The sequence below is a fragment of the Chlorocebus sabaeus genome, chromosome 2, assembly GCF_047675955.1.
Source record: "Chlorocebus sabaeus isolate Y175 chromosome 2, mChlSab1.0.hap1, whole genome shotgun sequence".
Taxonomy (NCBI): Eukaryota; Metazoa; Chordata; class Mammalia; order Primates; family Cercopithecidae; genus Chlorocebus; species Chlorocebus sabaeus.
The window spans coordinates 96,519,585-96,532,783 of record NC_132905.1 but is presented as its reverse complement, the minus strand read 5'-3'; the positions used below and the strand labels follow the sequence as shown (position 1 = coordinate 96,532,783).

Here is a 13,199-nt window from a genome sequence, read left to right as displayed (position 1 = left end):
GGCAGTGGCTTGGGGGAGAGCTGACGGTGGAGATGGGGACCAGGGTGGTAGAGGTGGAGGAGGTGAGTGTGTTTCCATTCCACACCCCCTCACAGAGCAGAACTGACAGAACATGGCCAAGGATGGGGTGCGGGGCTGAAAGGGCATCGGGCTGGCTTCTCGGGTCTGGCCTGTCCACAGGGTGGACAGCAGCTTCCTGACTGAGACAGGGGATGCTGGGGGATCAGTGTGTTCAGGGGTAAAATCAAGAGATCTCTGGTCGTGTTGTCTGAAGGACACCCAGACATCTCCGTGGGAAGGTTGAGTGGCGGTGAAATCTCAGATTGTGGAGTTCAGGGGAGGGGTCACTCTGGGGACAGCATGGGGACTCGACATCAGCGCACCTGGGGGCGCTAAAAAGCCCGGGCGTGCTCTCCTGCAGGGAGCGGGCAGACAAGGAGAGAGGAGGCCATGAAGCAGCCTGGGGGCACCCCCACATCTGGGGTCTGACACTCGGCACAGATGTGACTAGCATGTTAGCCCTGGGAGGAGAGCCTTTCCCAGAGGGAGGGAAGCATCAGGTCAGATGCGGGTGACAGGTCCAGCAGGGTGAGGCCGGAGAGCTGACCTCCCCATGTGGCCAGGTGATGTTGCTGGGACCTGGATGGGCTGTTACCATGGGGTGGCGGTGGCCTGCAGAGAGGAGGGATGTCATGCCAGTGGAGATGGGGAGTGGGGCAGCTGGGAGCAGGCATGAGAGCCAGAGGAACTTCCTTCCAAGACAGCCATCAGTACTACATGAGTGTGCCAGGAATGATATTTGGGGCAGGGGGTGTGTCTGCAGGAGACAAGCCCTGGGCCATGAGAGGGAGGGGACTGGTACCACGGGAGGGCTGGCCTTAGCCAGGTGGGAAAGTGGCCAGTGGTGACTGGCCGTGGGCAGAGGCAGCTAGGGCAGGGCTCATTCACGGCAGCTGACACGATTAGCAATCTTGCCTGCAGGGCCTACACTGGCTGAGCTGGGCAGGGGTAAAGAAGGGAAGGAATGGCGTGCTGGGCAGACCTCTCAGCCACCTGAGATGTGTAGCCACCAACTTAAGTGATGGCAGCCAGCTGACATGTGCATTTTTCCTCAGTCACGCTGAGGCCCCTGGGGAAGCCAGGAGGTCTCCACCTCTGAGGAGGCCTGGCCAGGACCCAGCCTTTGGTTTCCCTTAGCATGAAGCCCTCCATCTGGACGGCATCGAACCTCTTGTCTGGGTTTTGTTGATAAGGTTATTATCAGCAAAACCCAGAACAGAATATTCTCTATTCCTAGAACTGCCAATATTTTGAGGGTGGGACTTCTGTCTACCCTGTGTGTTTCTGTCTGACACCACAAAGGCAGGAGCAGGCTGGGGAAGTGGTCAGAACACTTGGCAAACTGCACACTGTTCTAGAAGAGGACAAGAAAACAGGGTCCTTACCGTCAGCAGGGTGGAGGAGCACCTGACGTCCTTCGGATCTGAAAGAGTAAACATGAGTCCAGGCTGAGCAGGTCTACCACCATGGCAATGCCAAGTAAGCTACGGGACCCCAGGGCAGGGCCACACGGGAGCACCGGTGGTGAAACTGGACTGTATGCGGGATTCACGTTAAATGAGTGGATGTGAGCTGCTCGTGCCACAAAAACAAAAGCGGGCGGCTGTGAGTTGCGATGGCTGTTAACTTGCTTCACTTTACTAGTAACCTTTTTACTCTCTCTATGTATCTGTAACATCATGTTGTATACCTTAGATACACACAATAAAATTTAATAAAACATAAGATGCCATCTGATACCTTTACTAAATTGGCATTGATTTCAGAAAAAAGCCATTGCCATAGCATGGCAGGTGAGGGCAAGGGCACAGCTTGGCTGGCCCACCAGCGACCCCACACATGCCCCTGCCTGTCCCCAGTCACCCGGCCTGGCACCCCACTTGTGTGCAAGGTGGGTACGGCAGATCACCGCCAGCCAATGCCAACACTGTGAACACGAACGCTACTTTAAATATGGAAAATACTTCCCAGCGTGGCCAATAATCACAAGCAGAGCATGCAGACGCCGTGTGGACAAGCCCATGATTGACATTCAGAGGACAAGCCCCAGAAGGAAAGCAAAACCAGGAAAAGCACAGCAGGGGAGCAAGGCTGGAAGAATGTCTGTAATGAGGTACTTCATGTTATGAAATTCATTAGAAATAAAAATGAGTGGAGATAAAACATCTATCTTGATACGGAACAAACATCTTTATGTAAACACCAGGAAGGCAGGAAACTTGAAAAGGAGCAGAACCAGAAGTGAGGCTTCAGCCTGTCCTTCACAGACGCCAGCGACCTGCCCTGAGCAAGGTGGGAACCCAGAGTCAGCCCCAGGGCTCTAGGTGCCGCGGGAAACCAGCCCGACTGCTTCTCGCTCCATCTCTGCAGCCCCCCTGACTACCCAGCACCTTTATCACCTTGGATGAAACTGGTTACTGGCTTGCAACCCAAGCTGAGCTCCAGGGCTGCAGGCTTCCCACGGCCACGTCCATCCCACACAACACAGGGGGACGTCATGGAGAGGCATGCAGCCGCCGAGCACACTCCTGCTGGCCTCGAGGCCCCGCCCATGCCATAGGGCCAGGTGGGTCTGCACCCAGAGGTCCGCGGCTGGCTGCGGGATATGCTGCCCTCCTGTCCTGGGCACAGCCCACAGGGCGAGGCCACTGACCAAGGACACGTGGTCGGCATGCTGGGCAGTCCCAATGGTCCACCTGTGATGTGCGATCACCAATTTAAAGGACATCAGCCAACTCACCCCATTTGTATCCACTCACAGTGTGATGCCCCCAGGGGCAAGCCAGGGGGTCCCTCTGATATGGCTCTTCCAGGACTTTCACCTTGAGAGACTTGAGCACACATGTCCCTTGGCTGGGACACATTTGAGAACAGCTTCATAAAGGAGACTTAGAGAGGCCTGAGAAGGGAGCAGGGGACGCCCTGTCCTTTGGGGCTCACCCTGGGCAGGAAACAGGAGTGAAGGCGTAGCAGAGAAAGCCATATCCTCTGTTGATCACAAGAATGGCACGTCTGATGCCTTTAGTACCTGCCCAGGGTCAGTGATTCGGGACCAGGAGGGGCAGAAACAAACCAAGGGGTGCTTGATGTTTTCTCCCTATCTGCAAAGAGCTCCCGTTCTCAGACTCAGCATCCAGCCACTGTTGTCACAGCTGGGTCTCGTCATTCAGACACAGTGTACCTCCCAGGCACGAGGGGAAAGAGTGTCAGACAGATTCCCTGGGCGCGAGGTTCTGGTAGCTTGGTTTTGTTTGGCTGGAGATGAAGCATGCAGCCCTCCTGTAGGTGAGCGGGCCTGTGGCCAGAGAGGACCCAGCGACAGCGGGCATCTGGCTCACTGCTATCTGCCCAACTTGGATCAGGGAGGCTTATTCACAAGAGCCGAGCCCTCTCCGCTTACAGAGACGAGCATCAACACAGGGCCCCGAATGCCTGGAGCGGACGCTGAGGTCCCGGCCACTGAGCAAGCTCCTTTCCCTTCCACACGTCCTCTTCTCCCCAGAGCCAGCCCCTTTCCAGTAGAGGAAGGGAACAGGAGGCTCCGTGGACTCCACCCTCAGGCAGGAGACACCCAGGGGCCCCTGTGCGCTAACAGAGAGGCCCATTGTTCTCTGGGTGGCTGGTGTCTCAAACACCTGGACAGCAGGGCACAGACCTCCAGGTTCTAGGAATCAGAGCAGAGGAAAACTGGTGGCGGAGACGGCCTTTCTCAGAACTACAGTGACACACCAGCCAGAGCTGAAAGCCACAAGTTGGCCCACTGGTGAGGGAGCCAGAGCCCCACCCATCCCACAAGGTCCCTGCTCGGGCTGTCCAGGGTGTGGCCAAAGGCTTACTCAGCCTCTGCAGAAGGGGGAAAAGGGGAGCTGAGTGCAGCCCAGGGCCCCCACTTGCTGCTCACAGCAATGGGTGTGTGTCTGAACACTCCTCATCTGAATGTTTATTTCCATTTTCACCAACAGAGAAGTGTGAGATGAGAGTCTCCGAACTTGCAGAGTGGCCGGATGATGGTTATCTTAAAAATTAAAAGGTTAGCTTTTGCAAGACATAAAAAGTGAGCAACTAAATGGAATATGGATTAACTTCTGCATGCAGAGTTGAAGTGATACGCAATGCCCAGCACGGCTGGAGGGAGCTGTCTCCTGCCGTATGGTTTCACTGTGCTTTAAACTCAATCGAAGAACTAAGTGTTGAGTACAGCTTATCAGAGTGGCTGGCAGGAGTCGAGCCCCTGTCATGTGACTGCTGGGGCCACCCGGGGGTCTCTATTCTTGCTGTAACTGTCCTGAGTCTTCTCAGCACCAGAGCCTGCCGGATCTCTACTTCAAAAATGAATTTCAAACTCAGTTAAATCAAAAGTTTGCTACTGAATCTGAAATGGAATAAGGGATTTGATTTTCCGAGAGATACCTTTTACCCAGTTAAGATATTAAGTAAGTCTTTTATAACACTGTCCAAGATATATCTTATCAGAAGGCAAAGAGCTGACTGGGTCCAATTCAGGTTTCGGTGGCAAGATGGGCGTGAGAGGGAACAGCCTGTGGGGAAATGGAAGACTCCCAGGCACCAACGCCTGATGCTGAGGCAAGGGAGGGCAGGAGGAAGGAATGTAGACACGGGTCACTCCAGAAATCGGGGGAGAGTAGAAAATCCAGCAAGACCAGGAGAGAACCGGCTCCCCAAGGAAGTCTCCCTGACGAGAAGAGCACTGAGGCAGCCACGGGCAAACAGGGCGCCTGGCCACGCAGCTCTCACACTCGTCCCTGAGGCCCACCCGAGCAGGGAAACCCGAGGCCTCCCTTGGTGGGCGGTCTCCAAGGCCACGTGCACTTACGTTCAATGAGGAAGAGAAAGCACACTATCCCCATGGCTGCCACGATGGCCCCAGGCACAACGAAGGACAGGCCCCAGCACGTGGACACCCAGTAGCCAGCGATCAACGACCCCAAGATGTTGCCTACGGAGGTGTGGGAGTTCCAGACCCCCATAATCAAACCTCTCCTGCAACACAACAAAACAGAAGACAGAAGATGGAGCTGAGAAGTGGAAACGAGTCCAGCAGTGCAGGGCACAGCAGTGTCTGTAAAGCAGGCAGTCAGCGCAGAATCAACGAGGACCGTGCAGACTCCGCTTCCGTGGCATGCAGGACCCACGATGCTCACGAGAGCTGATCTGTTTATGTGGCCTCAGGCTGTGCCATCACCCATTCCACCTCTCGCTCTGAGCGCATTGTGTACTCAAGAAGAAAGAGGCCTTTCTCTGAAAGTCTTGGAAGGCCTGAAATTAAAATTTGTGCCTCTACAATCAATTAATACAGATAGTCACTTGATGAACTGTCATTTGAACAAAACTCATGGAGGTACACAGCAGGTGAATAAGGCACAGTATCTAAGACTTAAGACCTGATGACGCCAGTGTTCCCGTTTTAGCTTCTGCATCTTGTTTGGTATCTTCTACCAGAAATAAGCCTTTGGCCTGGCTGAGCTGAATTTTACACAGCCATTTACAAATAAATCTGGACTCGCCAGAGGCTGGGTCCCAGCTCTGCTACTTTGGTGCTGTGTGCTGGGTGACTCAGGTCGGGACTTCCCAAACTCCCATGTTAACATGTAGCTTCGGCTTCAAAAGGCCTGGGGCAGGGTCCTGGACTCTGCATTTCCCACAACACCCGGGAGTCCAGATGCAGCTGTCAGAGGAGCCGTCGAGTGACACAGACTCCACCAGGCACACAGTGGGAGGGAGGAGCGCCCCTGTCTCGTGGGACACAGGCCATCTGAATTTCAGCAATTCAAGCCCCAGAGGTTTCAGCCATCTTATTTTAAAGAGGATACTAAAGTGTTTTTGCTGTAATTGGTCTACAAAAAAACTCAAAGTAAAATGGTCTAGTTTTCATCTGCTATTGGAAACAGGGCTGCTTTTCCTCACCTTCCTTTTCCAAACCAGTTGCCGAGGCAGGTGACGACACTGGGCCAGCCGGTGGTCTGCACCAGCCCGTTGATGACCTGCGGGAGAGGCGAAAGGAGAGACTGACCCACGGGAAGCAGGCCTGGGAGAGCACCGCAGGGAGGCGCACGGGGCTTGCCCCGCTCACACAAAGAGGGGGGTATGACAGCCAGAGATGGACTGTCAATTGTATACTTATATACCGTTTAAACTACATATGTATTTTTAAACCATGTACACAGGTATCCATATATTTTTCAAAATAAAAGTAATGCATGTCTGTTGTGGAAATTTTAGAATAAGTAGAGAAAAGCAAGGAAAGAAATCCCAGGCAGAACCCCACCACCAGGAGATCACACCTCATAACAGTGTGGGGCCAAGCTTTACAGTCTCTTTTGAATCTAAAAACTTCATAGAAAGAGGCTGGGTGCAGTGGCTCATGCCTGTAATCCTAGCACTTTGGGAGGCCGAGGCGAGAGGATCTCTTAAGTTCAGGAATTTGAGACCAGCCTGGGCAATATAGAGACCCCCTTGTCTACAAAAAATTAAAAATTAGCCAGGTGTGGTGCACATCTGTGGTTCAAACTACTCAAGAAGCTGAGGTGGGAGGATTGCTTGAGCCTGGGAGGTCAAGGCTGTAGTGAGCTGTGATTGCACCACTGCACTCCAGCCTGGGCAACACAGTAAGGCCCCATCTCAAAAAATAAATAAATGCAAACTTTTTAAAGAGAGAAAAGCTTTCTTCTCTTTATAGAACTGTTTATAGAATTGTACGATAAACATGGCTTGTGAATTGCATGTTTTCCCTCACCAGGCCATGGAGAAGGTACTGTTGTTCATCATTCTCTGGAATGAACACAGCCTTGACTTCACGCCTGGACAAAGTATCTCCTTCTAAAGAATCCCTGACTTGAGTTTCATGAAGGGACTTGGGGAATGTATTGCTGAGGACGCTCTAGCATCCTGAGACTCGGGGGTGGCTCTACAAGACTGCAGGAAACCAGGGCCAGCCTGGCACCTCCGACCACCTCACTGCAGCAAGCCAGCTCTCTAGAGCAGGGTCTCCAAACCCAGGCACAGACTAGTCCTGATCCGTGGCCTGTTAGGAACCAGGCCACACTGCAGGAGGTGAGTGGTGGGAGGGCGAGCATTGCCACCTGAGCTCCACCTCCCATCAGATCAGTGGCGGCCATTAGATTCTTATAGGAGCGCGACCCTGTTGTGAACTGCACATGCCAGGGATCTAGGTTGTGTGCTCCTTATGAGAATCGAATGCCTGATGACCTGAGAGGGAACAGTTTCATCCCCAAACCATCCTCCTCTCCCCAACCTTGGTCCCCGGTGGAAAGACTGTCTTAAAAACTGGTCCCTGGTGCCAAAAAGATAGGGAACTGCTGCTCTAGAAGACACCTGGGAGCTGCTGGTCTACCTATTGCTGCCTCTGGGCTGACCGGGCTGGGCCTTCACTCCAGAAACATGCTGGGACTCTGGAAAATTGTTTTCTCCTCCCTTCTAATTTTCTATATTACTACACAAGTGTGAACTGCTTTTGTAATTAAAATAGCCAAACTTTTCAAGTGTTATGGCAAATCTTCAAAGCAAAATTAAATACAATTTGCCTTGATGGTTTTAATTATTCCCCTGAGCTATCTGGGGAGCCCCCGAAGCATCACAAAGCCTGAGATGAGCATCATTATTTCCCATTGTTTTCCTCGGCTGCTGAATATTGATCCATAGCACTGCTGGGAAAGGCAGAAGCCAGGAGACTCCGGAAGGGCTCCAGCTCCAAGGGCAAGCCAGTATGGGCTGCCCTCAGGCCTTCTCCCCTTCTAGCACCTTCAGGATCTCTCCTGTTCTCTCCACTGACTGCCTCATACCCCCTCCTGCTGCCTGACTCCAAAGTCGGCCCTTCCTTCCACCCTTGCATCCCTCTGTAGAGTCCTCAGGTCTCCCCCCTTTTTCTCTCACTGTGACCTGACCAGCTGCATGTTTTCCTTTGTAGGCTGGAACCCAAGTTGGCCCCTGAACACTCCTAGGCACTGACAAAAGTGTTTCAGTTGCTGACTCAAAACATGGAAAGAAACTAGCCCTGGCCCTGGGCCAAATTCCTTAAACCCTCATACGAACTCCATACACCGATCCCTCGCTGCAGACAGACCTGCGTGGAACGCCCTGACCACTGCGTGTCAAGACTATATACTACAGCCCTCGGTACGTAAGTTCCCCTAATACATGCTTTAAACCGATCACCCAGCAGTTAGTGCTGTGTTCTTTGGAATCCCAACCAGCCCCATCTTGGGATGGTTTGGGGCACTCCCTGGTGGGAACTCCCTGCCACCGCTGTTAGGGTGACTCCAGCTAGGGCTTCAGCTGGAGGACACACCCTCCAACCCCAGTGGTCAAATCTTTAGCAAGATGAAACATCTCAAACTTATCCACATGAAGACAGGGTGACCCCTAAGGGCTCTGCACGTCAGTCTCCCTGCCGGGGCGCCGACAGGCGCGTTCTTTATGAGGCAACTCCTGAAACTAAGAAACACCTCCTGGCTGCTGGAGTTTCCGAGAAGAGAAAGGAAGGACTTGATTATGTCAGCTGACCCTGACTTCGGACAGGACGTACTTCTGCCCCTTCCCAACATCTGGACAGAGGTGACGTGTGACATAAACACCCCACCCTATTCACCAAGGAAACCCCATACGTGGTGAGCCATGGACCCAAACCCTTACCTGAGTTACCACGTAGAATCCGAAACTGTGGATGTTGTAGAAATACCCTAAGCCGAACAGGGCGGTGAAGGCTCCACTGGCGAGCATCCCGAAAGTTAGGTAATACCTAATCGGCAGGCGTTCCCCAATTATGCCACTGAGGTGGAGAGAAGGAAAGACAAATAGGAATAACAAACACACCCGAAAGTTAACAACCCGGCGGCTGTTTCGTGCCGGATGCTTTCGTGCTGTTCTCTGAGCTTGGGGAACTCTCAAGCCTTACAATTTCCAGGAAGATTTCTTACACCTATTTCCCTATGGAGTGTTTACTCACCAGAAACCAGAGACTGGCAACATCCTAGAAGATTTTATTTCTAGTCAATGTCACTATCTGTCAAATAAAAAAATTCAAACGCTATGACTTATTTATGATAGTTGCCAATGAAAGGAAACAGGAACTTGTCTTGCTAGTTAATCCTGCTTTCACATAAACCATATCCAGTAAATGTATACAATGTCTTAAATTCCAACTGTCGAACTACACCAAATGTCATGAAAAGAGATGACTTATGACCCTGAGCAAGTCACTCGGCCCCACGAGCTGTAATGAAGTCACCTGTGTTAATACACCTGGCTGGCTGGGCTCAGTGGGGAAGTGGCTTGCAGCTGTTTGCCACTACCACCTCCTGCCACACCACTTTGACCTGATTTAAAGGCAGAAGATTTGTTCCATGGTAAGGTCTGAAATGCTGGGGTGGCATCTCTCTGATCCTTCTGAACAGCAATGCAACTCACTAATCAGCTACCCTTTTTGGTGTCTTATCTTCTAGAGCTGTCTGGAGATCCAGTGGCATAAAGGATGCTTAGCCTCACTAAAACAGCCTCGATGGTGGTGGTAAAGCACGTCTCCAGCTTCACAGCAGGGCACAGACTTAACAGTCTTTAGCTGCCATCACAGCACACTACCTAATGTTATCCAAAACATCCCTTACTGTTTTACAGGAAATGTCACTATGGACCAAGTTAACACTGTGACTTATTAAGTAAATAGAAAAGCTGTAGAGCGTCATGGATGGACGTGAGCCCTTCGCAAGCATCAGAGACTCTATGGGTCTCACTTTCTTCTGGAGGGCCACTCTAGGAGTCAGATAAACAGGAAACCTAACACACAGTGACACCTGCCTGCCGTGAACCCCACTCCCGGAGTCAGCTCCAATGTTCTCAGTTTTCATCTCAAGAACCTACACCAGAGAGCTTTTCCTTCCCAATTCACCAAGTAAAAAAGATCTACCTCGGATCAAGGAAATGATCTTTTAAACACTAAAGCAGAAGAAAGTAACTTAAAATTATGACAACATCCAGGTAAAAATTTCAGCTAAAACCTCACCACACACAGACTCAAGAGCATTACAGAGCTAGAGAGTTACCGACTTCAACCTGCCCACCCCAGAGACCAGGAGCTAGGCCCCTGAGAGGCTAGCTGACCTGCCCACCCCAGAGACCAGGAGCTAGGCCCCTAAGAGGCTGGCTGACCTGCCCACCCCAGAGACCAGGAGCTAGGCCCCTGAGAGGCTGGCTGACCTGCCCAGGTCACAGCACAGCTGGCAGAACCAGATGGGCTCCTGAGAGGTGGTGCTGCTGGCTAGGCTTAGAAGTGTTCTCTAATCTTGCTGTATGATTTGGGCCCACTTTGATCTCTACTGAAAAGTTTTAAAGAAAAGGTCTAATTGAACAAACACTATTTCACATTATATGGGACTCATACAGGGATTCAAGTCCACGCTGCACCTGCTTGAACCCTCCAGGCAGTACCTGGGCTGAATGACGGTACCCTCTCATATCTGATTTCATCTGGTGCAGCGAGCAACCACCACCCGTTGCTGAGACCTCAGGTAGGGACTCGCACAAAAAGGCCCTTCAATGCAGCAGCGTGTGCCCTTGTTTCAGTCATGAGTTCACTGTGTAGATGTCACATTAGACCAAATTTTGTTTTAATAACCTTACTGACAAGGTGCATAAGAATTATCTTTACCGATAAATAAGCAACAAGAAACCAGTTTATTTACGTAAAGCAGGCTTTCTGAACCTCAGCACTATTGATATTTTGGCTCTGGTAATTCTGTGCCATTAGGGGCTGTCCTGTGTATTGTAGGATGTTTAGCAACACCCTGGTTTCTAGCCACTAGATGCCAGCAACATCCCTTCCCTGGCTGTGACACCCACAAATGTCTTTAGACATTACTAAATGTCCCCTAGGAGATAAAACTGCCCCCAGTTGAGAACCAGATTTAAATACAGTTTTCTAGTAACTGAGAAAAACATACTCCCCCTTTGGGTCTTTTTATACCGCAGATTATTTGTGTTCAGTAAGACTGCGGTCTAGGGAATATAAACATTTGACCTCAAAATGGAGAAGGTCTGGCAGCCTGGCTGAGACCCAGGCCCGAAGGAAGCCCAAGGTACACACCACTCTCTCCAGCTAGGCTCATGTTCGGCTGCGCATCACACACTCTGAGCTTCCAAACCTTTATTATTTGCTCACTCAGACAAGTTCTGCAGCAGGAGGCAAATGCACACGTTCAACAAAGGGAGAGCTATGCGTTCTCCTCCGACAGCAGACACTGCCTGCCTGGGCACCACCCACCCACCAGGGCTCTGAGCAGGGGAGATCCCACACTGAGCGGGTCTCAGGGAAGCAGCTAAACATTTATGGGGATCCCTGCGGTTCTCCAGGCTATAAAGACCTCTGTCTCTGAACAAAAGCCTCTTGGGACTACATGCCTCCGTTCCCGGCTGTGGTTTCGCTATGGTTGGCCTCCATCAAAACTTGTGTTGAGGCTTGGCTCCCAGTATAACTGCGCTGAGAGGTGCAGGGAGCTTTGAAGGGCATTTGGGTCATGAGGGATCTGCCTTGACGAACGAATGAATGTGCAGGAGTAAGTGGCCGCGCTCTCAGGACTGATGAGCTATCGTGAGAGGTGAGAGCGGGCTGCTATGAAGCAAGGTCACCCCTGTGCTGTGTGTTTTGTACGCCCTGCTCACTGCTAACCCATCTCACAGGGGCCTCTGCCAGGCGACGCCCTCCACTACATTACAGTGTGACACGAGGCTCTTGCCAGATGCAGCTGCCCAATCCTGAACTTCCCAGTTAGGTAAGAGCTAAATACACCTTTTCTCATTATAAATTACTCAATCTCAGATGTTGTGCTACTAGCAACAGAAAATGGGCTAGAACATCCCTATACTGCCTTAAAAAAAAAACCTAGCTGGATTGCCACAATAGCAGTTTTCAATCAGTCAGTCACAGGTTCTATGATCCATATAACATTTGCCACCTGCCTTGGTCAGTTCAAAGTGGGATGAAGAATGGGCTGGGCTGGCAGCACAGGCCAGGCACCACTCTGAGCTTCTACATACATTAACTCAATCTTGCTGCAATCCTGTGACATAAAGACTATTATTTCTCCCATGTTGCAAAGGGGAAACTGAGGCCCAAAGAGGTATAGTAACTTGCCCAAGACCACATCCTAGCAGGTGGTAGAGCTGGGATTCAGATCCCAGCGGGTCTCTCTCTGGAGCTCCCCGCCCGCCACGCAGGGCTGCCGCTGCTGCGCTCAGAGTTCTGGGGCCAAGCTGGGCATCCAGGTAGAGCTGTTCCGCACATCCTGTGTCAACTGTTCCGATCATCAGGTGAAATTCGTTATTTGGGGCATGTAAACAGATGGCAGCCCCTGAACCACAGGAGAGGTCGGGCTCTGCTAAACAGGAAGCTAGTCCCCTTGTTCCTGAATGGCCACGTCCCAGGATCAGCAGGATTCATGGTAGGTCCTAAACCCCAGGGCCAGGAAAGCTGAGGGCAGCCTGTGTCAGTTGGCACAGTGCCTGGGACACGGAAATCCTCGGCCTTGAGGTCCCGTGTTGTGGGCACAGCACATGCGCTTGCTCTCTCCTAAGCTTGGCCTCATTTTTGGGAAGGGAACAGCAGGGAAGCCACTGGCAAGTGGGGGCCTCACTCCCGCGCGCCTGTGCACTTCAGCATAGCGGACGCCTTCTCTGCACGGAGGGGCCAGATAACCAGGAAGGGTCTGGAAAACCAAAGAGCTATGAGCTATCGTGAGAGGTGAGAGCAGGCCGCTATAAAGCAAGGTCACCCCTGTACTATGTCTGCTTTGTACGTACCTGAGGTACATCCCCACGGCATAGGCGCACAGGAAGGAGTAGTCCAGGGCCCCAAGCAGCTGCTGATAGTTGTTCTTATCTACACGAATTTGAAAATCAACAGGGAAAGCTCAGTATTGTTTAGTTTATGTTCTAGAGCACGGCTATAAAACACAAAGCATCTGTTCTCTAAATCTGGGTGTACTTAGTGAAACGCGTGGTTTTCCACATAGAAAACAAGGCGGTACATTTTCCGTTAAGTTTCTCGCAAAGGAAAATGAAGTCATCGCAGTTTCAAATAATCACTAAATATAATGCAGGCATCATTCAGA

General features: G+C 51.6%; 1 protein-coding gene across 1 annotated transcript in view; it reads right to left on the bottom strand.

Annotated features, from left to right (window-relative positions):
- Window positions 1-13,199, bottom strand: part of SLC37A1 (solute carrier family 37 member 1) — a 67,576-nt gene that overhangs the window by 33,055 nt on the left and 21,322 nt on the right. The window contains exons 5-9 of the mRNA XM_037984851.2: window positions 12,889-12,967; window positions 8,731-8,866; window positions 5,986-6,062; window positions 4,895-5,061; window positions 1,446-1,483 (exon numbers count right to left, since the gene is read on the bottom strand). Coding sequence (XP_037840779.2) covers window positions 1,446-1,483; window positions 4,895-5,061; window positions 5,986-6,062; window positions 8,731-8,866; window positions 12,889-12,967 — 497 coding nt within the window. The remainder of the gene's footprint in view (window positions 1-1,445; window positions 1,484-4,894; window positions 5,062-5,985; window positions 6,063-8,730; window positions 8,867-12,888; window positions 12,968-13,199) is intronic.